The 24,165-nt window shown below is 58.9% G+C and overlaps 3 protein-coding genes across 3 annotated transcripts; 2 read left to right on the forward strand and 1 right to left on the reverse strand.

The window, feature by feature from the left end:
• The first annotated feature begins 1,593 nt into the window (after positions 1 to 1,593).
• On the forward strand, positions 1,594 to 10,141 carry NUDC (nuclear distribution C, dynein complex regulator). Its single transcript, XM_054395372.1, has 9 exons — positions 1,594 to 1,689; positions 2,543 to 2,620; positions 3,899 to 4,099; positions 4,760 to 4,843; positions 5,620 to 5,733; positions 6,250 to 6,444; positions 6,884 to 6,967; positions 7,503 to 7,621; positions 9,488 to 10,141. Exons 1-9 carry the CDS (start codon positions 1,594 to 1,596, stop codon positions 9,537 to 9,539), a joined length of 1,023 nt encoding a protein of 340 aa, XP_054251347.1. The 3' UTR covers positions 9,540 to 10,141.
• Positions 10,142 to 13,687: 3,546 nt separating this feature from the next.
• KDF1 (keratinocyte differentiation factor 1) lies at positions 13,688 to 16,998 on the reverse strand. Its single transcript, XM_054395457.1, has 3 exons — positions 15,909 to 16,998; positions 14,341 to 14,415; positions 13,688 to 13,767 (listed from the first exon to the last, which is right to left on the reverse strand). The coding sequence occupies exons 1-3, from the start codon at positions 16,996 to 16,998 to the stop codon at positions 13,688 to 13,690; spliced, it is 1,245 nt and encodes a 414-aa protein (XP_054251432.1).
• A 5,280-nt stretch (positions 16,999 to 22,278) lies between these two features.
• On the forward strand, positions 22,279 to 23,276 carry TRNP1 (TMF1 regulated nuclear protein 1). The gene is made up of 2 exons (XM_054395208.1): positions 22,279 to 22,298; positions 22,607 to 23,276. Exons 1-2 carry the CDS (start codon positions 22,279 to 22,281, stop codon positions 23,274 to 23,276), a joined length of 690 nt encoding a protein of 229 aa, XP_054251183.1.
• The last annotated feature ends 889 nt before the right edge of the window (positions 23,277 to 24,165 follow it).

Consider the following 24,165-nt stretch of genomic DNA (forward strand, 5'->3'; position numbering starts at 1 on the left):
CTCAGCGACAGCAGAGAGCCCAAATCCCCCTCCCAAGCGCTGTGGGCTGGCTCCGAAGCCTCCTCCCTGCTCTGCCAGCGCATGGCTGCTGGAAGCAGCTCTTATAGGGCTGGGTCACTGCTGCAACACCCCTGGGCAGCCTTGACCGCCCCGGGATGGAGCAGCTCTCATCAACAGAGCCCAGGCAGCCCTGCCCTGATTGGCTGTGCCCAGCCAGCTCCAACGACGTTTTCTCAATGAAGCGGCGGCGGTGGTGCGGGCAGGGGTGCAGCGGGTTGGGCACCTTATCACCATCACCCCAACAATATAAACAGAGTCATTAACCTGGGCTGTACCCTGGCACCAAGGCCCCACGCTGGCACCGGGCAGGTGTCTCACACACACAGGGCACTCGTCTGGGGCCAGCGTTCAACGGCCTTGGAAAGAGCAACCTGGAAGTGACTTTATCAGAGGCTGTTTGCTTAACCTTGCTGACAGGAGGCTGTTAGGGGTGAGGAAGAGAAATGCAGTGAACAACGGACTGTGGGGCTCAGTCCCAGTCATGGCCTTTGGCTCACATCTCCCTGAGGAAACACAGGGCAAGGGAAAGAGCAAATTCTCAGATTTTCACCTTGAATTATCAAGGATTTTTTATTTGGTGAGCAGCAGAAATGAATTGAGAAGCTTCTGGTGAGGCCACACCTCAAATGCTGGGTTCAGTTCTGGGCCCCTCAGCAAGACATTGAGGTGCTAGAGAAGTCCCGAGAAGGGCAACGAAGCTGGTGAAGGATCTGGAGCACAGGTTTCGTGAGGAGGAGATAAGTGATAGGACAAGAGGAAATGTCTTCAAGTTGCACCATGGGAAGTTTGGGTTGGACATGAGAACAGTTTCTTCCCCCAAAGGGTTGTCAAGGTCTGGAACAGGATGCCCAGGGCAGTGGTGGAGTCCCCATCCCAGGAGGGGTTTAAAAGCTGTGCAGATGTGGTCCCCTGGCAGTGCTGGGTTGACAGTTCCACTCCATGACCTAGGAGGTCTTTCCCAACCTTAATGATTCTGTGTCTCTACCATTCCCGTCACTGATTCCCGGGGGACCAGGGGCAGGGTGAGGGATTCCTGGGGCAGCCAGGGAGAACCCCCTGCCTCGGGAATGGCTAGAGGAAAGGCTAAAGCCAAGCCTTGGCCCACGAAGGGGGCACACACCTAGGGAAGGGCCGAGAGGGCTAACCGAGCAGGGGCGGGGGGCTCACAGGCCTGCGGCTTCCAGGAAAGCAGAGCAAGGCCCGGCCGGACACGGAACTCCCTAGCGGCCCCCGGCCGTGCCCTCTGCCCTTTATCTCCTGGCACCCCGCGGGCTCAGGGCCCTCCGCCGAGCTTTCTGGAAGGGCCCGGCCAGACCGCTGCTATAGCAACGGGAACTCGCGCCTCGCGTCCCGCCTCCTCCCGGCGGATTGGACCCGGCCGCGGCCAATCCGCGCAGACAGCGGCGCGGAGGGGCGCTGGGATTGGCAGACGCAGCGAGGCGCGCGCCCGTGTGCTTCCTTTCGCGCTACTTCCGCTTCCGGGCTGCCGGCGCGAGGGGGCTGAGGCGGCCGGTGCGGCGGCAGCAGGGCAGGATGGGGCTGAGCGCGGAGGATGCGGCGGAGCAGGAGGATCGCTTCGATGGCATGCTCCTGGCCATGGCCCAGCAGCACCAGGGCGGCGTGCGCGAGGTAGCGCCGCCGGGCCCGGGCGCGGGATGGGGCAGCGGAAGCTTTTCTGTATTCCCGGGGAGGGGTGGAAGGAGAGGCGGAGCAGGATCGGGATCGGGAGGAGCGATCGGAGGTGGGGACAGCTCGGCCTCCCCGGGTCCCGGCCTTCCCGGGGGCCTGGCTTTTCCGGGCAGTGCACATGTAGCACGTGTCCTCCTCACCCCGCCTCCGAGAGCAGCGCTAACGGCCTAGGCCTGCGACAGCCCCGGCGAGCGCGGAGGATGCGCTGATCAATTACTGTAATGCTAAGGAGGGGCCGAGGAGCCCCTTAGGCAGTCTTGCACCCCCGGCTCCGGCCTCCCCCGGGCTTCCCAGGTTGCCCAGACAGATGGGAGATGCCTCATCCCTGTAACCTTTCCAGGTCAGGTCTGGGGCTCTGAGCAGCCTGCTCTAGTTGGGGATGTCCCTTCTGGCTGCAGGGAGTTGGACTGGATGAGCTTTAAGGTCCCTTCCAACCCAACCCATTCTGTGTGTGTGCACCTGTACACACCACCCAAATTCCTGCCTCTGCTCCCAGTGACCTCCAGGCTGACCTGAGGGCCAATTGCTTGTCCTTCCTCCATGTAAACCACACAAATACCTCTTTTGAAAACTTGAGATCCAGGAGCTGAGTCTCCACAGGAGCCTCTGGACATTTTCCCTGGGAAATGCTCATGGGGCTGATTTCAGTAGAATCCTGGCACAGATAGGAAGCAGAAGCACAAAGACTAAAGGCTGCTCAAGAGACATGAGGTGGTTTAGAATGATCTGTTCTCATTGCTCTTTGTTTTTTCCCTCTCTATCCCTTCTCCTTCCCCTCCCTGTTTCCTGCCAGCTTGTCAACACCTTTTTCAGTTTCCTGCGGCGTAAAACAGATTTCTTTACTGGTGGAGAAGATGGAGTAGCAGAGAAGGTAAAACCCCCAAACTCTCAAGCTTTTGTGTCTTCTGACCTGCATCCCCCATGTCTGTGCCTGGCTGAGACTCGCCTGCCCCTGATGCTGATGAAATTCACCCCTAAATCAAGGCAAGGCTGAACTGCCCTGGCTGAGGTGAGGCACCCCCAGCTGCTGCTTCCAGTGGTACTGACAGCACAGGGCTTTGCCATGCTCTGGCCAAAGGCTTGTTTGGAAAGCAAATGTGCCAGACACACTGACTTAACGGTGACAGACACTGCCCTGGTGATAACCCTGAGATACCTTGTTTGTTCAGCTCAGGAAAAACACAAAGTCCACATCTCTGCACCTTTGTCTCAGAGCTGTGGGGCTGGCATGGAGGGGGCAGGCTGGGGAGCTGCTCTGGGTGGCCTTGTTGGCAGCCTGAGCATCTCCTGTCCACTGGATGTCATCTGTCGTGGATGTCCCCTCCCTGGAGGTGTTCAAGGTGGGAGGTGTCCCTGCCCATGGCAGGAGGTTGGAACTGGATGGTCTCTAAGGCCCCTTCCAAACATTCTGTGATTCTCTATCAAGTATTACTTGAAAGCCCCAGCTGAGGGAGATCTCTGCTGCAGTTCATTTGCTCAGGTTCTGTGCACAGTGTTGTGGAGGAGGCTGCAGCTCCCAGACGTGCTGCTCTGCACAGCACTGTGCTCTTATCAAGCATGGGGCAATTGCTCTGGCTCCCTGCCTGTGTACTCAGCCTCCCCTCTGAGCAGCACAGCCCTTGGCAGCAGGGACCTTGAGAGCTTGGCTCTTCAGAGTGGCAGCACCACCAGAGCTCAGAGAAAGGTCAGAAGCAAAGGTTTGTAGTGGAGGCTGCCCCTCAGTGTAAGCCACTGACCTGTTCCAACCTTTCTCCTCTAAGCAGACCTCAGAGCTGCACTGCAGTGTCTGAAGGGGCTACAGGAAGGCTGGGGAGGGACTGTTCAGAAGGGGCTGTGGGGGTTGGGGAGCGGCAGTGGTTTCACTGGGCACGTTGAGGTTGGACATTAGGAGGAAGTTCTGGATTGTGAGGGTGGGGAGACACTGGAACAGGTTGCCCTGGGAGGTGGTTGAGGCTCCATCCCTGCTGCATTGCAGGACTTGGAGTTTTCTCCTCATTTTTGATTTCCAGTCAGACAAAGGAGAGTGAAAATGAAAGGCAAAATCCCAACGCTTCCAGGAGTGAGAGGCCTGCTCCTCAGCACACAGTGAGTTGGCTTCCCTTGGAAGCAGTGGTGGTTGCTTTAACCCCCCCTGCTTTGCTGCCTCCAGCTGATCACAGACACCTTCAAGCACCACAACAAACTGGCTCAGAAGGAGCGGAAGGAGAAGGTGGCTCGGGAGGAGGCGGAGCGGCGCCAGAGGGCAGAGCGAGCTGCCAGGCTGGCCAGGGAGAGGCAAGAGGCCAACGAGCCCAGGATCAAGGAGCTCACAGATGAGGAAGCAGAAAGGCTGCAGCTGGAAATCAACCAGGTGAGAGCAGTGTCTGGTGCCTGCAGCTACAATCCAGGTCACCTCCACTGCTGTGCTCCCAGCTGGGGTTAGCCATTAACCACTGCATGTTTACAAACAGCTGAAGGGTGGGGGGCAAGGAGGGGACAGGCCCTTTTCAGGAGTGTCCTGATAGGACAGGGGGCAGTGGAAACAAACTGGAAACCAGGAAGCTGCAGCTCAGCATGAGGAGAAACTTCTTTGGTATGAGGTTACTGAAGGCCTGGAGCAGGCTGCCCAGAGAGGTTGTGGAGAGCTTCCAACCCCCCCCTGGCCATTGTGCCCCTGGGCAAGCTGCTGTGAGTGCCCTGCTGGAGCAGGAGGGTTGGACTGGGTGAGCTCCAGGGGTTCCTTCCAGCCCCTCCATGCTGGGGCTCTGGGATTTCCATATGGATTCTCCCACAGCTCCCTTTGCTTTTCTGCCTTCAGCAGCAGCCTCTGCCACAGCCAGCAGGGTGTGAGGACCAGGGGAGTGTTCTCCTTGGCTGTTCCACTGCCCTCTAGCACAGCTCTGAGGGCTGAAAATTCCCCCTCAGGTCTGAATCCTGCTCTTTAGCTTCAGCTGAAGAGGCTGAGGCCACCTGGTGTCATCAGCTCAGAGTGGCACCACTTGGCTGAGCCTGGTCCTTCTCTTTTGAACAGAAGAAGGAGGCCCAGGGGGAGCTGAACAGCATCCCAGTGAACAGCTCCAAGGAGGAAGGAGAATCTCTGGAGTCCAACAAAGAGGTAAAAGCTCATCCAGGACACAGAGCTGTTGGAGAGAGTCCAGAGGCCACAAGGATGAGCCAAGGGCTGGAGCAGCTCTGCTATGAGGCCAGGCTGAGGGAGCTGGGGGTGTGCAGCCTGGAGAAGGCTCCAGGGGGATGTTAGAGCTGCTCTCTAGTGCCTGAAGGGACCCTCCAGGAAGGCTGCAGAGAGACTTTTCCTGAGGGTGTCTAGAGACAGGGCAATGGGGAATGGTTTGAAGCTGAGGCAGAGCAGGGTTGGACTGGAGCTGAGGAAGAAGTTCTTCAGTACCAGGGTGGTGAGACTCTGGCACAGGCTGCCCAGGGAGGCTGTGGAAGCCTCCTGCCTGGGGGTGTTCAAGGCCAGGCTGGATGAGGCCTTGAGCAGCTGAGTCTAGCTGAGAGGTGTCCCTGGGCATGGTGGGAGCTTGGAGCAGATGAGCCCTGAGGTCCCTTCCCAACTGAACCTTTCTGGGATTCCATAATCTTGGGACTTTTGGGACTTTAGGCTGAGAGAAATATGGGGATAGCTGTGAGAATTCCTGGGAATGTGAGGGGGTCTCCAGTCTGGTCTTGGAAGTTTCCCAAAGGCTCCCAGACAAGGTCTGTGTTTTGCTTTTTTCCTTGTAATTTTCTTTTAACAGCAGAGCCTCATTTGGGTCTCATTTCTGTGAGCATCTTGCACCTGAGCTGAAATTCTAACCCCAGGAAGTGTTGGTGCAAGTGAAAAAGAAACTTGAAAAGCTTCTTTCTTAACACTTCAAATTTGTTGCTTAGGAAACAGATGATGAAGAGGAAGATGAGAAGGATAAAGGAAAACTTAAACCCAACTCTGGCAATGGAGCTGACCTTGCAAATTACAGATGGACACAGACCCTCTCAGAGCTGGATGTAAGTCTGGGCTCCCTCGCTCCCAGAAGGACATTGAGGAGCTGGAGCAGGTCCAGAGAAGGGTCTGGAGAAGAGGGCTGGGAAGGAGCAGCTGAGGGAGCTGGGGGTGTTGAGCCTGGAGAAGAGGAGGCTGAGGGAGACCTCATTGCTCTCTGCAGCTCCCTGAAGGAGGCTGGAGCCAGGTGGGGGTTGGGCTCCACCCAAGGAACAAGAGAGAGGACAAGAGGAAATGGCTTCAAGTTGTGCCAGAGGAAGTTTAGGTTGGGCATGAGGAACAATTTCTGCCCCCAAAGGGCTCTCCACCCCTGCCCCAGGCTGCCCAGGGAGGTGGCTGAGTCCCCGTCCCTGGAGGGGTTTAGAGAGGCAGAGCTGTGGTGCTGAGGGCATAGCCCCAGCCTGGGTGGGGCTGGAGGATCTCAAACGGTTCTCCAGCTGAGGCAGTTGTGTGGCAGAAGGTGAGGGCAGCAGAGGAGGGCAGGAGGCCACTGGTGCTGACAGCTGTCCCTGCTGGCCCAGCTGGCTGTGCCTTTCAGGGTGAGCTTCAGGCTGAAGGGGAAGGATGTGCAGGTGGAGATCCAGAGACGCCGCCTGAGGGTGGGCCTGAAGGGTCACCCTCCTGTCATTGATGGAGACCTCTTCAACGAGGTGAAGGTGGAGGAGAGCTCCTGGCTGATTGAAGATGGGAAAACAGTCACTGTGCACCTGGAGAAGGTAAAGCAGAACAGGTCAGGGAGCATTCAGACTTGCCTGGGCTCCCCAGGCCAGGAGGGAAGGGAACTGCTGGAGAGAGCCCAGGGCAGGCCCCAGGGGTGCTGAGGGCAGCGTCAGTGACTGCTCAGCAGTTTGGGAGCCAGACATCTCCAAGCAGCTTCTTAACATTTGTTGGTGACCCAGGGACAGACTTTATTGCCTCCTGTGTCCCCTCTGGGCCTCTGCAGCTGCTTTGGTTGTAACCCCATTTGTGCCATGCCAGGCAAGACCTCTCTCAGCTTTCCCCTTGTGGAGGCTCAGAGCCTTTACCCCTGTCAGATGGTGCTGAGCATTGGGGCACTGTCAAAGGTTGATCCCAGCAGCCCTCTCTTGGGGCTGAGACAAAATTCCTGGAGCAAGCCTAGGAAAAAGATAACATTTGTGCTGCTTCATCCTTCAGATCAACAAGATGGAGTGGTGGAACAAATTAGTCTCCACAGACCCTGAAATCAACACCAAGAAAATCAACCCAGAGAACTCCAAGGTAAGAACTCCCTGGATGGAGCCTTCTGATGAGGGAAGGGACTTCTGACAGGGGCTGGTAGGGACAGGATGAGAGGGGATGGATTGAACTTGAGGAGGGAGATGAGGAAGAAATTCTCAACAGTGAGGGTGGGAGACACTGGCACAGGCTGCCCAGGGAGGCTGTGGCTGCCCCCTCCCTGGAGGTGTTCAGGGCCAGGCCTTGAGCAGCCTGGGCTGGTGGGAGGTGTCCCTGCCCATGGCAGGGGGCTGGAGCTGGAGGAGCTTTAAGGCCCCTTCCAACCCAACCCATTCCATGAATCCATGAATAAAGATCCTCACTCCCAGCTGCTGTGTCCTCTTATCACCAGCATGACCACACTGGGACACAGCACAGGTGCTGGGACACAGCACAGGCAGCCCCAGAGCTCCAGAGGAGTGGGGCTGGGTCTAGCTTGGGGTGTGCACAATACTCCTGCAGGCAGCTTGCTGTGGCCTCCAGCTGCAGGCAGGGGCTGCAGGTTGTGCTCCTGCTGGGAAGGAATTTTCTCTCCTAGCTGTCAGACCTGGACAGTGAGACCCGCAGCATGGTGGAGAAGATGATGTATGATCAGCAGCAGAAGTCCATGGGGCTGCCCACCTCTGATGAGCAGAAGAAGCAGGATATTTTGAAAAAGTGAGTAGAGCTCATTGCAGAGAGCCCCAGACTGGGCTGGGTTGGGAGGGACCTTAAAGCCCCTCCAGATCCCACCCCCTGCCATGGGCAGGGACACCTCCACCAGCCCAGGTTGCTCAAGGCCTCATCCAGCCTGGCTTTGAACATTTCCAACCTGTTCCAGAGCCTCACCACTCTCCTGGGGAAGAATTTCTTCCTAATGTCTCATCTCAGTCCAGCTGCTTCCAGTCTGAAGCCATCCTCCCATGGTCCTGTCACTCCAGGCCTTTGTAGAGAATCTCTCTCAGCTCTGCTGTAGCCCCTTCAGGGCTGGCAGGCTGGAGAATTTTGGGGTGTTTGCTTTCAAAGCCCTTCTCTTCCCTTTTGACACAAACACATGAGCAGAAGCCAGCCCTCAGCCCTCCCCATGGGAACCCTGCAGCTGGGTTGTTGTTGCCAACCACCAGTGTGTGAGCCCATAGGAGGCAGAAAGGGGGAGAGGAAATCCTGAGCCTGGTGCTGGAATTGTCTGAATTTGCCAAGTTCAAGTCCAGAAGGCATGGCTGGGCCTGGAGGTGCCATCTCTGCTGAACTTTAGCATACTTTTGATTGTTCCCTAATCTCCCTCAGTAGCCCAGATAAGGGCCCCTGCCCCACACCTGCCACCAGGCAGCAGCCTCCAGGCCCATGGAGCTTTTATGTCTTTATTGCTCTGTTTGGCCTGAACACACCTGGCAGGGAGATTACCCAGGGAGCTCCCAAGGCCGTTGGGGAAGGTGTGGAGGCAATTCTGGGTCATGCAGCTTCCTCAGCCAGGGCAGAGCCAGGTCTTGTCTCAGGGCTGGCAGGAGCAGTAGCACAGCAGCCCTGACTCCTCTTCCTGGGCTTATCTGTAGCAGCAGAAGCTTCTCTGGTTGGGGTGCTGAGCACAGTGTGGGCTGCAGCTGTCCTGCAGCAGGGACCAGGCTTCCTTCATGCCTGTCTGTTGGGATAGCAGCAGGGGAGGTAGCTCTCCCTTCCTGGAAAGTCCACATCCAGGAGCACTCCATGGCAAGGCCACTCATGCAGTGCTCTGGGAGCTTGGCTTGAGCACAGCTTGGCTGGTGAGGAGTGGAGGGGAAGCTCAGACTTTGGTCAGGCCAGAGGAGGCTCAGTGACGTCCAGCTGGGTCCTGCTGGCTGCCAGTGAAGCTCTCCTGGCTGCTAAACAAGGTCACTGTCCTCACAGGGCAGATTTCAGTGGCCATGGGAAGTGGTGGCCTCTCAGAGAGCAGGGAGGAAGGCAGAGGCCTGCTCTGAGCTGTGCCCAGTGCCTGAGGCCTCCACAGGGCTTTGGGTTGTATCCTGTGGTGAAGCACAGGGCAGAGGAGGCAGCCAGGAGCTGCAGCTCACTCAGCAGGCACAGTGCAGCACACTCAGAGCTTTCTGATGTGGCAGCCCAAGTCCAGCTGGTCCTATCTGACAGCCTGGCACCAGCTCTGGTTACGTCCCTGGCACAGCACTGGAGACATTCCCTGTGTCCCCAGGGCCATTGAAGCTGACAAGCTGGAGGTCACAGTCTGCCCTCACAACCTCTGCTCTGCCCCAGGATTGGTGTCACAGCTGCTACATGTGACAAGTGGCAGCTGCAGGGTGTGAGCATTAGTAACTGCCATGCCCCTGGACTCCCTGCCCTGGCTGCCTGGCAGGGCTGCTGATACCACTGACCCCAGCAGAAACCTCTCTGGAGTGTGGGGAGTGTGTCCCAGGGAGCTCAGCAGAGCAGTCCCTGCTCTGGAGGCTGTGGGGAGGAAGCAGGTACAGGAGGCAGGGCTGCCTGAAACCCCCCAGACAGAGCTGCTGTGTGGCTCCTGCTGAGCTCCTGTCTTGGTCTTTGTTCTCCTTGCAGGTTCATGGAGCAGCATCCAGAAATGGACTTTTCAAAGGCTAAATTCAACTGAGGCCTCCTCTTCTCCCCCCTCTTCAGTCAGCCCATGGAAGGGGGCAGGATGTGCATTGTTGGACGTCCCCCACCCTGGGCAAGTGACCACTCTGAGCACCCCACCCAAGCCTGCTGCAGAGGCAGCTCCAGGAGGTCCTCCTCAGTTGTCCTGTGTGGAGCAGAGCAGGAGGCCACAGCCTGCAGCAGCTCCACTTGGAGCCATCTGTGCCACTTCCCAAAGGGCAGCTGAGAGCCAGGGAGGGCTTGGAGCCAGAAGAGGGTGAGGGCTGCCAGAGCCAGGCTGGAGAGGCCTGGGGACAGATCCTGGATGTGTCCCTGGGCTTCCTCTCCTGGCTCTTCAGAGCTGCTGATCCTCTCTTTGCCATTACAGTTGGGCAGCAAAGTACCCCTGGTTTGTGCTGCCTCTCCCTTGCCCTTGCTGCTCACTCAGTTTATTTTGTACAATTCTCCTCCTGCCTCCTTGGGGAGGGCAAAACCAGCTAAGCCCCCCAGCTCCTGCAGCAGAGCCTCTGCTCCTGCTGCTGCTTCTTCTCTAGCCCTGCAGGGGCCAGGGGCAGGGCTCCATCACTGCTGCCTCCTGCAAGGGAAGGCTGTGGGGGGGCTGTGGGCAAGGGAGAGGAGGGGAGGGGGCTCTGGGGTGCTGGTTTTGCTGGGTGTGTCTCTTGCCTCTCTCCTTGCTGAGCTCTGCCAGCTGTGGCAGTTCTGTGCTGGGCTGCTGCTGGCAGCTGGCATCACTCTGCATGTCCCTCTCTGTTAGCTGCAGTGCAACATAAAGTTCCAAAAGCTGCATCTGCCCAGGCAGGGTTTGTGGTTTGTGCTGGGGAAGGGATCCAGGCTGGGCTGGGAGCTGGGGGTGCTGCCTGGCAGGGGCTCTCAGCAGCCACGTCCTGAAGCCCTCTGGTGCTCCCTGCTGTGGTCGGGGTTTGCTCCCCAGCTAAATGGTGACAGCCTCCATGCCCAGGCTCTGGGTGACCCTGCTCTAGGGGGGGTGGATTAGATGATCTCCAGAGGCCCTTCCAACCTGGCTGCCCATGGCTGAATCCCCATCCCTGGAGAGGTTTCAAACGGCAGAGATGTGGTGCTGAGGGCCAGGGCTTAGCCCCAGCCTTGGTGTGGAGCTAGAGCAGGAGTTGGGCTGGAGGATCTGAAAGGGCTTCCCCATCCAAACCAACTCTGATTCCATGAGGGGAAAAGGCAAACAGGGAGAGCAGGGCTGCAGCTGGGAGCCCTCAGGAGGTGCCTGCCCAGGGCTCTGGTTGGCTGTGGCTGAGCCCTGCACTACCTCTGGACTTCAGCCCCAGCAGCAGCGGAACAGAAGGTGTTGGTCCTGCTGGCCTTGTCCTCTGCAACCACCCTGCTGCCACCAGCTGTCCCTGGGCCAAGGTGACTCTGAAGCAGCCTTTGGCTCCCAAAAGGCAGCTTCCCTGGATTACAGCAGGCCAGAGGGCAGCTCTGGGCTGGGCAGCTGCAGGAGTGGCTTAAAGAACACAAAGCTCCAGCTGAGCCCAGGGCTGGAGAGCACAGCCAGGGCTTCCTGTCCTTGTGCCCAGGGCAGGGAAACAGCAGCACGAGGGACCTTGGGCACCAGACCCCACCAATGGCCTTGTCCTGCCCTCCAGCAGATGTTTCCCTGCCCAGCAGTGTGAGGAGGGCTGTGCTGGAGGCTGCCAGGTGATGAAGGTCCCTTTGCTTTTCCACACCTGTAGAGGTGGCTCCCAGGCAGGTGCAGGACCTGTGTCACTGCTGCCACCAGCTGGAGCCGGCCCTGCTCCGAGCCCTGGGAGCCCTGCTCTGAGCCCCGGAGCCCTGCTCCCAGCCCCAGGGCCCTGCTCCCTGCCCCTGTGCCTACCTGGGGCCCTGCTCTGGTCTCTGAAAGCAAGGCCCTGATGGCACACAGGCTGCAGAGGGGGAAAAGATTCCCTCCTCCAACAGCAGCTCTTGGCTTGGCTTTTGTTAATGAATCTCACAGCTTAGACCTTCTGGAGGTGGTCCAGAGGGCAAGGCTGCTGTGGAGAGAGCAAGGGAACAGCAGAGCAGCCTCATGCACCACCCCAGCCCCCTGCCCGGGCCCAGACTCACTCTGCTCTCCCCACCCTGATGGAAGCAGGAATGGAAGAGGCAGAGCCCACGTCCAGAGCACATCTTTCACTTTATAAAAAAGACACTTGAAGGCCAAGGAGTGCAAAAGAATCCCACAGGACACCACAGGGGCACCAGCTCCAGGGACACCGAGCTGACAGCCTTCCTCTTAGTGAGGCTTTGGGGGCATGTGGGGGGGTTTAGGCTGGGCTTTTTGCAAGCTTAATCCAGAAACTTTCACTTCATACCCAGACTAAACATCACAAACACAGCACTGCAGCTGGCACTGGCAGGTCTTGGCAAGCCCCTCCTCAGCCCTCCAAAGCTGCAGCAGAGCTGTGTCAGCATGACCCTGGCTGGAGCCTCTGCACAGCTCTGAGGGAAGCTGGTCCCAGTCTGCTGCACAGCAGCTCAGCAGCAGGAGGCCAGACAGGTCCCTTGTAGCTGTGGCATTCAGGAGGTGACCAAACCCAGCTCCTCTGGCAGTGCTGGGCTGGTCTGGCTGCCAGTCCCTTCCTGCTACCAACCAGTTTTGCACCAACAAAGGCTTTTAAGAACAAGGCAGGGAGGGGAAGGCAAATCCCAGCCCCATTCTCTTGGTTTTCTCCTTCCAATCTCTCCCCAGCAGTTTCTCCAGGGTGGCCTCGGGGTGGCCTCAGGGCTGGCCATGACTTATGGCAGGAGCAGCTCACAAGCCAGGCTCCAAGAGGGGCTTGAGCTGCACCTTTCAAAGGGCTTTGGCCAGTGGAATAAAGCTGTCAGCTCAGGGCAGGAGTCAGATCCCCCCCTCCCCACTACCTTCTGAAGAGCAAACCACAGGCTGTGTAATCAAGGTACATCTCAGCTCAATTAAGGCACAGAAACTTTGTCCACACCCCAGCAGGGACTACTTTGGGCTCCCTCTCCCCCAGCTCCCCTGGGTGTGTTTATTGCAGGGCTGGGAAATCCAACTCAGCTTTTTCTATTCCTGTCCAAGGGCACCCCAATGCCTCACCAAGTGCCAGGGCTTTACGTGGGTATTTATGATAAGCACCCAGGTGGCAGCAGCAGGGAGACAGAGCTGCAGTGCTCTCAGGGCACCACTGACCATGAGTCCTGCTGGGAGGAGAGAAGGTGCCCAGGGGCAAGGCAGGACCAAGCAGCTCCTCACAGAGCCTCAGGAGGGCTTTCTTTGGATGCAAGGCACTTCTAGGGCAGAAGAGACAAACAGCCCAGTTCTGGATTGTGAAAACTCCACACTGAATGCTTCCCACACCTGCCATGACCTGAGGTTTCATGCCCAGCTTTCAGCACCAAGGGCTTGGCAGGTTGGCCAGGAGGAGCTGACTGGCATGGAAGGCACAGGGCAACGTGCAGCTGGCAACACCTCACAGCCACAGCTCACAGCAGGCTGCAAGTGACTGATCCCCAAGGTCTGCTCAGCAGATGGGAGCAGGGCAGCTGCCCAGCATCCCTGCCCTCTGCAGCTGGCACCATCAAGGGCAAAGATTAAACAAACTTACCCTGAACCTTCTCCTGAGGAGGCAGCAGGAGAGGACACCACTAAGGGTCAGCAGGAGGAGCAGACCTGGCTGCAGCAAGCACCAGGGACAGAAAGCTCAATGCCTTGGGGCCCACCCCAGGCACTTTGAACAGAGATTTTGGTCCCTGGACAGCAGGTGCTGGGCCCTCAGCACTGGCACAGCCACAGCCACCATCCAGCTGCTCCATACCCAAGTCAAGCTCTGCAGTGCCAGAAAGAAGGAACTGCACCACAGATCCTCAAAACAGGGGCAGGGCTGCTGAGGCCAAATGTGAAGTATGGAAACCAGAGGCACAAATTAGCTGAGACTTCCTTGTCCATCACCTCCTCCCTGGGCACACAATCCACCTCCCAGCTCCAGCAGCTCCACAGCTCACTTCCTTGATGTCCTTTCTATGTTGTCCCCAAATGAATCAAAACATCCAGTGAAATTCTGACAGCAGGAGGAGTTTGGCTTCACCAGGGCAGACCTGAAGTGGCAGAGCACACACAGAGGAGGAATCTGATTGCAGCCCTGGAGCTCCTGCCTGCTGCTTGGGTCCTTCTTAACAATAGACCTGAAGCAGAGGTGCCCCAGACGAGTCAGTCTCTGTGTCCTGGAAAGAGGAATCTCTGCTGGGAGAACCTTGGAGAGGGAAGAGAGAGGTGGTGCCATTAGACAAGGAGAAGCACAGCAGCTGAGTGCCTGGCAAGCAGCTGCCACAAAGGCCTTTGTGTATCATGAGGGAGGAGGAAGCCACACAAAGCCCATAGGCAGGAACAGCCCTGCCTGTGCTGCAGCCACCTTCCAGGCAGCTGTTATTAGAGAGGAGAGAACCTGGCCCTTAGCCTTGGGCTGCTCCTGGGAGTGCAGCAGGAGGAGCTCAGGGGACAGCCCTTCACTCTCCCCTGCTTCCCTTTGGCACAGTTCCTTTTGCTCCCAGTCTAACCCAGCTGTGACCTCAGCTGGTCACACCCAGATGTAGCCCCAAACGTCGTGAGGACACCCAGGGCCTGAGAGCTGCCAGGCCAAGCACTGTGCCTGGACACAGAGCACTCCACACCAACCTGGGCAGCCCTCTGAGCTTCCTCCACTCCTGAAGCTTAGGGCAGCCCAAGAGGCAGGTGGCAGCTCAGCCTCTGCAGGGTGAAGCCACACAGAGCCCAGAGGTTGAGGGCACTCCCTGGGTGCAGAGGTGCTGCAGGCTAGGTGCATTACCTGCACTGCTGTGCCTCCTCATGTTCCTGGCCAGCACATCTGCTGGGGTCTCCTCTGATATCTGCACAGCCAAATCTGCAAGGGAAACCAAGAGGGCCTCAGACAGGCAAGGATGGGCAGCTGTGAGTCAAAGATCCCAGCCCAGGAACACCCAGGGCCCTCCTGCAGAAGGCAGCAGCCTCAGGTGCCAGCAGAGGCAGAGGTCTGCTCCTCATTGTCTTCCAACCTGAGCTTTATAGGCCCTGGGCACCAGGAAGCAGCTGGCTGCTGCCCAGGGAAGCACAGCAGGCACCTGGTGGCCTCTGTTCTGCAGCACAGAATCACAAAATGCATCAGGTTGGAAGGGAGCCTCAGAAGCCACCTTGTGCAACTCCCCTGCAGGCAGCAGGGACACCTCCAACTGGATCAGGCTGCCCAGGGCCACACTGAGTCTGACCTGGAATGTCTCCAGGGATGGAGCCTCAACCACTTCCCAGGGCAGCCTGTTCCACTGTCTCCCCACCCTCACTGTGCAGAACTTCCTCCTGATGCCCAACCTACATCTGCCCTGTCCCAGTTTCACACCTCTGCCCCACAACCCACCTTGTCCCCCACATCTCCTTGGCCCCCACCCTTGGCTTCTTCAAGGTCTCTCTACAACAAACCCTCCCAGAACCTCTTCTGGAGGTCAGTCACTTCAGGCAGCTCCAAGCCAAGGAGGAAACCATCCCTGAGAGCCATCAGGCACAGCCCTTCCCTCCTCTCTGCAGGGGTACCTACTGCTGCTCCTCACCCCAGGGCATGCAAGCAGCCCCAGCTCCACAGAGGCACAGACTCTGTCCTGGTCACCTAAGGGTGGCATTAGCAGAGTGCTGGTGGCACAGGAGGGAAGAATCAGCTCTGGCACTGGCCATCCTCTGGCACAAGCCAGCTGGTCTGGTCATACCAGTTAGGTTTGACTCATGGCCTTTCTGCCTACCTCAGAGGTGAGGGTGAGAGCCAACAGCACTGCAGCAGCAGCAGCTCTGCTCAGCACAAACTGCCCTGCAGTGAGATATGATCAGGAAGCCAACCCAGCAGGACTGCTGAGAAACAGAGCTGGTCTGCACCTGAGGACCTACATCCACACCTCCCACGGGAACAAGCCCAGCCTGGAGGTGGCTGTGAGCTGTCAGCCCTGCCCCCCCACCACACAGATCCATGGAATGGGTTGGGTTGGAAGGGACCTTAAAGATCATCCAGTTCCCAACCCCTGCCATGGGCAGGGACACCTCTACCAGCCCAGGTTGCTCAAGGCCTCATCCAGCCTGGCCTTGAACTCCTCCAGGAAGAGGACATCCACAGCCTCCCTGGGCAACCTGTTCCAGTGCCTCCCCACCCTCACTCTAAAGAATTTCTTCCTTGTCTCCAGTCTCAGTCTGCCCTCTTCCAGCTTCCATCCATTCTCCCCCACCCTGTCACCACAGGCCCTTGTCAAAAGCCTCTCCCCAGCCCTCCTGTAGCCCCTGGGCCACTCTAAGGTTCTCCCAGAGCCCTCTCTTCTCCAGGGCTTTGACACAAGAGGCAGCCCCCGGGCAGCCCCCACGAACCATCTTGGCTGAGGAGCATGGACTCCAGCATGGTCTCGGTGCCGCTGTCGGGTGCGGGGCCCCTGCTGGCCTTCTCCGGGTGGCCGTGGGCGGCAGGGGCAGGGAGGTGCGGCCGGACCCTGCTCTTGCGCGTGCTGATGCGGATGATGCCTCGCACCAGCCTGCACTCAGCGTCCTGCTCGTCCAGGTTGTAGTCCTGCGTGATGCTGTTGATGAGGTCTGAGATCTTGTTGGTCTTCTCCAGGAAGACAGTGTCGGAGGTGCACTTGGCCAGCTCGTCGATCTGGTGCACGCTGAAGAGCTCCGTCAGCTTCCTGAAGATGAGGACATCGATCTGCCTGCTGGACATGGAGCCGTTCAGCTCGCTGATGTCCAGGTCGGACTCGTGGAAGGAGTAATACTCCTCGGAGCTGCGGGGGCTGCTGGGCAGCGCTGCCTTCTCCATGCTGCTCCTGGAGGCCTTCTCCGCCAGCTGCTCCTTGCAGCAGGAATCCTCCGGCTGGTGGCTGGGGCTCCTGTTGGGGTAAACAGGAATGCCCTTCAGTTTCACGTCTGGGTAGCTGAAGCTGCTGCCCACGCTGGACTTTTTGATCTGGTTGCCGTTCTTCTCGGCAGCAGCGGCGCCGCTGGGGCTGTTCGCCAGCCGCCCGTTGTAGTCTCCCTTCTTGCCCTCGTCGGTGGGGGTCTCGGCGGGCCCTGGGTAGGGGATGCAGACACTGCAGTCCTGGAAGCAGCTCCCACAGGTCACGATGCAGCAGAACACAGCCTTGTAGGTGTTCCAGGCCTGGGACAGCGAGGAGCAGCAGGAGCTCTGGCTGGGGGGAGCCTCAGCCGTGCCCGAGATGAAGGTGATGGTCTCTGCCTCCCTGCCCCTGGGCTCCTTGGGCTCGGCCCTGCGGCTCCTCCTGCCCCGCGCCTGCTGTGCCCTGCGGCCTGGCCTGGCCTCGGGCACCGAGCCGCTGAGCACCTCCAGGCTGACATCGCTCTCCTTGCACGCTCTGGGCCGCAGGGGCACAGCCTCCTGGCAGGACTGGTTCAGCTGGTGGTGGCTGTTCAGCTCGTGGGGGAGCCTTGCTTCCCGGCCCAGCATGGCTCAGGGCTCAGGCACCTGCAGGGTGAGAAGGGCTTGAGTCAAGTGGTCGTCACCAGCCTCACCTGGGAGAGCTGCTGATCACCAGTGAAGGATGGACTCAGCACCAGCACTCTGTGGTTCCTGAGCTCAGATTAAAAATTGCCACTACCTATAGAAATGTTAGCTTTAGGACTCTGCTGTTCTCCCTTACAGCCACAGAATCTTTGGGTTGGAAAAGCCCTTTGAGAGCCTCCAGTCCAACCAGCCTCAAACTCTGCCCAGGCTGAGGCCAACCCATGGCCCTCAGCACCACATCTCTGCCTCTCTGAAACACCTCCAGGGATGGAGATTCAGCCACCTCCCTCAGCAGCCTGTGCAGTGGTTGAGAGGCCTTTCAGATAAGAAGTTTCTTCTAATGTCCAACCTAAACCTCCCCTGGTGCCACCTGAGGCCATTTCAGGCAGCTGTAAAGAGCAACGAGGTCTGCCCTCAGCCTCCTCTTTTCCAGCCTGAACAGCCCCAGCTCCCTCAGCTGCTCCTCCCCATCCCTGTTCTCCAGACTCTTCCCCAGCTTGTTGCCCTTTTCTGGCCCTGCCCCAGCCCTCAATGTTCTTCTGGGAATGAGAGGCCCAAAACTGACCCCAGGATTTGAGGTGTGGCCTCAGCAGTGCTGAGTCCAGGGGCACAATCCCTGCCCTGGTCCTGCTGACCACACGATTGCTGATCCAGGCACAGCCTCACCTCCTGCTGCTCTCTCCCACAGGCATTTGACCCCCACACAGGGAATGCTGCTTTGCTGCTTCCTCTCAGCAGATGCTCAGGTCAAAGGGGATGGGCTTTGAAAAGACTATTTTTAATACATCAAAACCTCTGCAGCCTTCAGAACAGGGTTGCTGGTATCCCAAGTAGGTGAGAGAGGGGATGGAGCAGGGGGTTGGAACTGAATGGTCTTTAAGGTCCCTTCCAACACTTTCTATCATTCTATGAAATACTAATTAGGGAAATGAAGGAGCAGGGAGAGCCCAGCCACAGCACTCCTGGACTGACCCTGCTGCTCCAGGCCACCTCAGGCAGGAATTAACCAGGTAGAACAATTTGAACATTGCCACTTTTTCCCTTTTCTGGAAGCAAACAGCAATGCTGGTCCCAGCCCCAAAGCAGGCAGCTCCAGCACACCTCTGCTGTCCAGGAAGATTTTGGCTCCATCAGCTTCTACAAACCCTGTAAGCAGTGCATGTCCCAGGAGCTGCCTCTGCACATTCCTGGCCAAGATGTTCAATATAAAGGGCCCAGATGCTCCAGTTTTGGGGCTGAGCTCCCCAGGCTCAGCATCAGCAGGGAGTTTTGGCTGCTTTCACTGCACCACAACAGGGATTTGTATCTTTCCCTTCCCCACCCCTACCAGCTTCATCATTTTTGTGACGCAGTTCAGCATTGAAAGCCAAACAGGAAATGTCTGAGGTGGTGGAAGCACAGAAAGGCCTCCTGGGCTGTTTGTCTTCATACCAAGGCCTCCTCAGGAGACCCAACACATGCACTGCACAGGAACCATCATTTAATGAACAACCTTCTGAGAGCTCAGAGCATTCTCTCAGCTCTGCAGAAGCAGACTTGCAGACTCGGAGATTAAATCACTTGCCTGGCATTGCACAAACCTCCAGCTGCATCAGACATTAGTGACACCTCCAGCCCCTTCCCATCACAGCTCATGCTTCTGTGACCATCACATCACTCACCCAAGACCCAGCTCCCTGATCCACCCCCGTTCCTCCAGCACAAGCACCAGACTGGACCAAAACCCACAGCCATGAACTGCTTGGAGTAAACTCCAGAGCAAGGCTGACACTCACCAGGTCGTTGAGAGCTTCCTCTGTGCTCACACAGGCACTGTGTGAGAGGAGAAGATCCTTCTGAAGAGCTTCAGCATCTGCCTCAGGAGGGCCTCACGAGCAGACTGCACGGCTAAAGGTTAGCCAGGGTCTAAGATCTTCATTGTTCAGGGGTCAGGATTTGCTGCCAAAGGGTTAGAAAAGCTAAACTCATTGGTGAGCCTGCCTAGGAACACCACCCTGGTCTGCCCATAACCATACTGCCACTGGCTTTAGAAGCTATGGAGGACAAAGCTTTGAGTGAAAAAGGGGCCAGAGGACCTGCACTTGGGAGAGAAAATTGACACAAATCCTCCTCAGCCGAGGAAGGCATCAACAGCTGTGAAGTTTTCTTAGCAGCCTTGCCAGGAGCTGAAAGCCAGAAGAAAGCTGCTGAAGTCCTGACTGCTTTGCTGGCCCTGGGCAGTGAGAGAGACCCTGGCCCAGGGCAGCAGGGATCCAGCCTCTTCCCTGTGCTCCATCCCCTCCTCTCACCTACTCGGGATACCAACAACCCGGCCAAGGAGCTGCCCCTCGCCAAACGCTTCCCTGTGCCCCTGCCCCCAAATACCCCCTGCAGCCCAGCTGACCATCAGAACTCCACCACAGCACAGGGAAACAAAATTCGGCCCTTCCCTCTCATAAACGAAGCACTGCAATGGACAAAACCTGCCTGGGCACCGAGCAGGGGCCGCTCTGTCTACCCTGGGCCCCCGGCCGTTTTCTGAACGGTGGGTAGTGGGGAGCAGCCGGCAGCAGAGAGCTCCCGTTTCCCAGCGGGGCCACCGACCCATCCAGCAATGCCTGCCCTTTCCCGCACAGCCTCCCCACTGTGCTCTCCGCTTAAGTTTTCAACCTTTGAAAGCCAAACTGACCCCAGGAAGGGCCAGGGAAGAGCCGAATTCCAACCCCAAGACAGTTCCTACCGACACCAGCCCCCCAGGGCAGGGTTATGGAAGGTCCCAGAGCAGCGGATGAGGACAGAGCCGGGGAAGAACGAAAGCACAGAGTGGTGAGGACGGGGTTAGAGAGGAAACTGTCCCCCAGTCCTGGCGAGGACGGCCGGGGCACACGGCCTGGGGGCTCCTGTGCCTGGGGCAGCCCAAGGCTCATAAGGAAACGAAAAGCCGGTCTTAGCCGAGGGACGGCACCCTGGTTTCGGGGTTCGCAGACGAGCGTGGGGATCCCTGGGGTATGGAGCAGAGCAGCTCCTGCACCTCCTTCCCGCAGTCGCTCCCTCCCGATCGCGGCCTGCTGCTGCCCCCAGGCCCGGCCCGGGCGGCCCCGCCGGGGAAAGTGCCGAGCGGCGGCGGGCCGGGGGCTGAAGCTAAGATGGGGGGGCTAAGGTCAGAGCCGGGACCGAGTGCTCCCCTCACGACTGCATCACGACCCCCACCCCGGCGTTACCTGCGAGCCAGGGAACGGCGACCGGCCCGGCCCGGCCCGGCCCCGCCTCACCTGGGCCAGGTGCGACACGTGACCCGGCCCGACGGGATGCCGCGAGGGACAGTAGAGGGCGGCCGCGAAGCTGCTCCGCACGGCCTCGCCCCCGCCCCGCCCGCTCCCGGCGCCCATCCCCGCGGTCCCCATCCCCGTGGATCCTGTCCCTGCAGACCCCTGTTCCCAAGCACCCCTGTCTCCAACGACCCCATGTCTGCTTGGTGCCTCCGTGGTTCTCTCCAGACAGCTGTTCATTCACTCTTGGGGGGCTGGATCCTTCCCTGAAGGTTTGGGGGAAAGGAAGGAAGCCAGGAGAGGAAGGGAAAGCAGGGCAGGTGCGGAAGGAGCCCGGTGGATCCACAGCCACACGGGGAGGATGTAGCTGGAGCATCTCAGACACAATAAGCAGATTCTGAGAGGAAAGAGGAGAGAAAATCGATGTAAGGATGGTGCCAGTGCCAAGCAGCTCATTCCTTCTCCGAGGGGAGCAAAGCCTTTATTTGTTGCAGCCTCTGGCAGAGGAAGGCTGTGCAGGAGTCCAGCCGGTGTCATGTCCCTGGCCACCTTCTCATTTGTGTGTAACTCAAAGCACTGCTTGGAAATGTATCGTCTGCCCTGCCAGGTGCCCTCAGCACAGATTCCAGCCATTAAACCTCTCCCAGCACTGCTCCATCAAGCCTGGCACTGCCAGGATGAATCGAGCAGCACAGTGTGGCCCCTTGAGCCCAGCACCACACTTCATGCCCCCCAGCTCCTGCCTTGTCCCCATGCCCCATCACCTCCCAGCCCAGCTGCCACCATGTACCAGGGCTTCAACCCCAAACTGCTGCTCTCAGTGTTCTAGGGTCCAGGACAGCAGAGCAATGAGCTGGGTTGACCTAGGAGCCCTGGAGCTTAAAGCTGAAATCCTGGTGCAGGATTCCTTCATTTAAACTGGGCCAGAATGAGAAAGCAGTGCCTGGGTTCCCCCCGCTCTAGTAACAGGGAGCACCTGAGGAAAAGTCTTGCGGAGAGACCAGGAGATGTGGCACCACTGTTAATTATTTACTGCCTAAAATAAGGCTCCACTTTTCTGGAGCACTGCTCCCTGTTCCCATTTTTTTTTTTCCTCACCCTGGACCAGGGACTGGAGTTGGGAAGGTGACAAGCAGCAGAGCCCTGGGGGGTGGCCCCCAAAACCAATGATTTTGTGAGCAGGTGGCTGATGGAGCAGGTACCTGAAGAGCTTCTTCTAGCCTCAGTGACTCCAAGGGAAGGGGGCAATGAGGGAAGCTCACTGCAGGACAGATCCCAGCCCTTTGCCCCTTTGGGGGTACCCTTGGGGGTTCAGGTTCCACCAAAGCAGAGCAAACCCTCAGAGAGGAAGATGTTGTGTTCAACACCTGTCTGTGCCCACAGATCCTTTGGGTTGGGGGCAGAGGAAGCAGCAGCAGAGCTTTGACCCTGAGCTTGTGATGGAGCAGCACCCCTCAAATCCCCAACCCCCCTTTCCAGCAGCGTTTGCATCATACACAGCGATGGCTCCTCCTGGGATCTGGCTTTGCTGCAGAGCTTCAGAGAGCACTGGGGCCGGGTCCCCAGCACCAGGCAGTGGAGATGTGGTGGGAGCTGGGCAGGGAAGGGACGAGCAGGCAGCGGGGGCTGGGGACGGTAACACAGCAGCCTCTGACGCTGCTCCGGTGTCTGGCAGCCCTGTGGCAGCGCTGGCAGGAGCAGGAATGCCACGCAAAGCACAAGGGATGGGGTGGGTTTGTTCCCTCTTAAGGTAAGGGAAGCAAAGCTGCCACGAGCCCACATGGGGCAGGGATGGCATCCAGCATGGGCTTGGATGTGGCTCTGGCGGGAACAGATTCAGGCTGGGTTTTGGTTTGTCAGCTCAGGCTTTTGCTCCTGTCGGAGGGTGGGATGAGACCTTGGCACCAGGTTCCTGTCATCCTTTTTATCATCTCTGTGAAACAAAAGCAGGCTTTACCCACGCACCTTCGTGACGATGCAGCCCCTGAGCGTGACGTCCCAGCTGGAAGAATCCCAAATCCCAGGCTCCTCAGGGGGGAGCAGGGGGGCAACAGCCCCCTCCCACTCCAGGCCCCCTCCCTGTGCCAACTCAACCCACTCTCAGCTCCATTAACAGCATCCTCAGTGATAATGAATTTGGCAGCGATGTTGCTGTAACCATCATCAAGCAAGGACACCCTGCCCTGGTGCCACATCCCCTGCACCCCACGGCTGTGACACCCCAGGCTGGGACACCCATACCCAGCCTGGAGGGGTCCAGCCTTTCCCAGTGATCTCCCAGTAACCTTTCCATCCTTCCCCAGTGACCTTCCGCCTGTACAGGGCCGGGCCCGCTCCCGATTCCCACCCCGTGCCGGTGCGGAGCCGGTGCTGGAGCCGCCCCCGGCTGGGCCGAGCCGTACGGAGCCGGCACCGCCCCCGGGCTATATATCCTCTCCGCGGCGCTGGCTGGCTCCCGTTCCCATGGCGGCAGCGACAGCGGCGGATCCGGGTCCGACAGCGGGCGGCGAACAACACCCCGACCGCAGCGGTATCACCGCGGGCAACGGCACCGGTAGCGGCACCGGCAGCGGTACCAAGAGCAGCAGCAGCCCTGGGTCGGTGGAGCTGGCGGCGGCGCGGCGGAGGCTGGTGGCGGCCGAGTGTCGCCGTCGGGCGGTGGCGGAGCTGGAGGGCCGCGTCCGGCAGGTTCACTGCGCCCTGCGGCACGCAGAGCTCCGCCTGGCCGCCCGCGCCGAGGCGCTGGGCAGATTGGGCACCAGCGTGGCACAGGCCCAGTTAGCGCTGGCAGCGCAGAGCCAGCGGCTGCAGAAGGGGCTCCGCCGCCGCCCCCGGCCCCGGCCCGCCGCTCTCCTGGCCGCCGCCCGCGCTCTCCGCAGCTGCGTCCCCTGGGCCCCTGCCTGTTCCCGTGGTAGCGCATCACCGGCTGCCGCTGCACGGCGGCTGCCCGCCTCCCCCCGCAGCCCAGCCTAGGGAAGGACCTGGGGGGTGGAGAGCTGCGAGCGTCTGGGGTCTTTGAGAGGGACTCTGCTGGATGTGGGGGACCTCATGGGGAGGGGGGAGCCAGCGAGGTCTGGAGTCCTTGTCCTCCAGACTCTACTGGGAATCTGGGGGACCCAGACCTTGAGGGGGTCCTGGGGACTCTGATGGGTTGGGGTCCTGCAGCATCTGGGATGTTTGGGGGACCCCAAAGTGTGTGTGGGGAACACAGCAGTGTCTGGTGACCTTGAGGGTGTCCTGAGGAATCTAATAGGTTGGGATCCTGCAGAGTTTAGGGGTTCTGGGCCCCATGGAATCCAGGGAACCCTATGGGGTGGGGGAACCCATTGGGGTCTGGGGGTCTTGAGGGGGTCTTGAGAAGTCTGGTGGATTGGGGCCCTGTGGGATCTATGGGCTCTGGGAGAACACTGCAGGGTCTGAGGGACCCCATAGGGTGGGGGACTCAGCAGGGTCTGAGGACCTTGGGGGCATTCTGGGGAGTCTGATGAGTTGGGACCCTGCAGAGTCTGTGGGGACCCCATGGGGTGGGGTTACCCAGCAGGGTCTGGGTCCTGGGGAGTCTGATGGGTTTGAGGGTCCCAGGTGGACCCTGTGGGTTTGGAGGTCATGATAGGACCTTGCTGAGGTGTGGGGAATCTTGGGGACCTAGCAGGATCTGAGTCTCTTGAGGGGTTCCTGGTGAGCCTTATGGATTTAGACTGCAGGGTATGAGGAACCCAGCAGGGTCTGGGGTCCTGGGGATGCCTTGAGGAATCTAAAATGGGTTTGTGAGTGTGGGTCCCTGGGGAACCCTGGGGGTTTGGGGTGCTCCAAGGACCCTGCAGGGTCAGAGGTCCAGGAGTATGCTGTGAGATTGCAGACT

The sequence above is a fragment of the Indicator indicator genome, chromosome 33 (assembly GCF_027791375.1).
Source record: "Indicator indicator isolate 239-I01 chromosome 33, UM_Iind_1.1, whole genome shotgun sequence".
Lineage (NCBI taxonomy): Eukaryota > Metazoa > Chordata > Aves > Piciformes > Indicatoridae > Indicator > Indicator indicator.

Bases quoted from the DNA above. Each gene is read 5' to 3' on its own strand.
- NUDC (XM_054395372.1), top strand. From the start codon at position 1,594: ATGGGGCTGAGCGCGGAGGATGCGGCGGAGCAGGAGGATCGCTTCGAT. The intron at 6,445-6,883 runs GTAAAGCAGAAC...TTCATCCTTCAG, and splicing joins TCACTGTGCACCTGGAGAAG to ATCAACAAGATGGAGTGGTG. The intron at 6,968-7,502 runs GTAAGAACTCCC...TTTCTCTCCTAG, and splicing joins TCAACCCAGAGAACTCCAAG to CTGTCAGACCTGGACAGTGA.
- KDF1 (XM_054395457.1), bottom strand. From the start codon at position 16,998: ATGCTGGGCCGGGAAGCAAGGCTCCCCCACGAGCTGAACAGCCACCAC. The intron at 14,416-15,908 runs GTTCGTGGGGGC...TTTCCCTTGCAG, and splicing joins CATGCTCCTCAGCCAAGATG to ATTTGGCTGTGCAGATATCA. The intron at 13,768-14,340 runs GTAATGCACCTA...TCCCTCTCCAAG, and splicing joins GAGGAGGCACAGCAGTGCAG to GTTCTCCCAGCAGAGATTCC.
- TRNP1 (XM_054395208.1), top strand. From the start codon at position 22,279: ATGCAGCCCCTGAGCGTGAC. The intron at 22,299-22,606 runs GTCCCAGCTGGA...ATCCTTCCCCAG, and splicing joins ATGCAGCCCCTGAGCGTGAC to TGACCTTCCGCCTGTACAGG.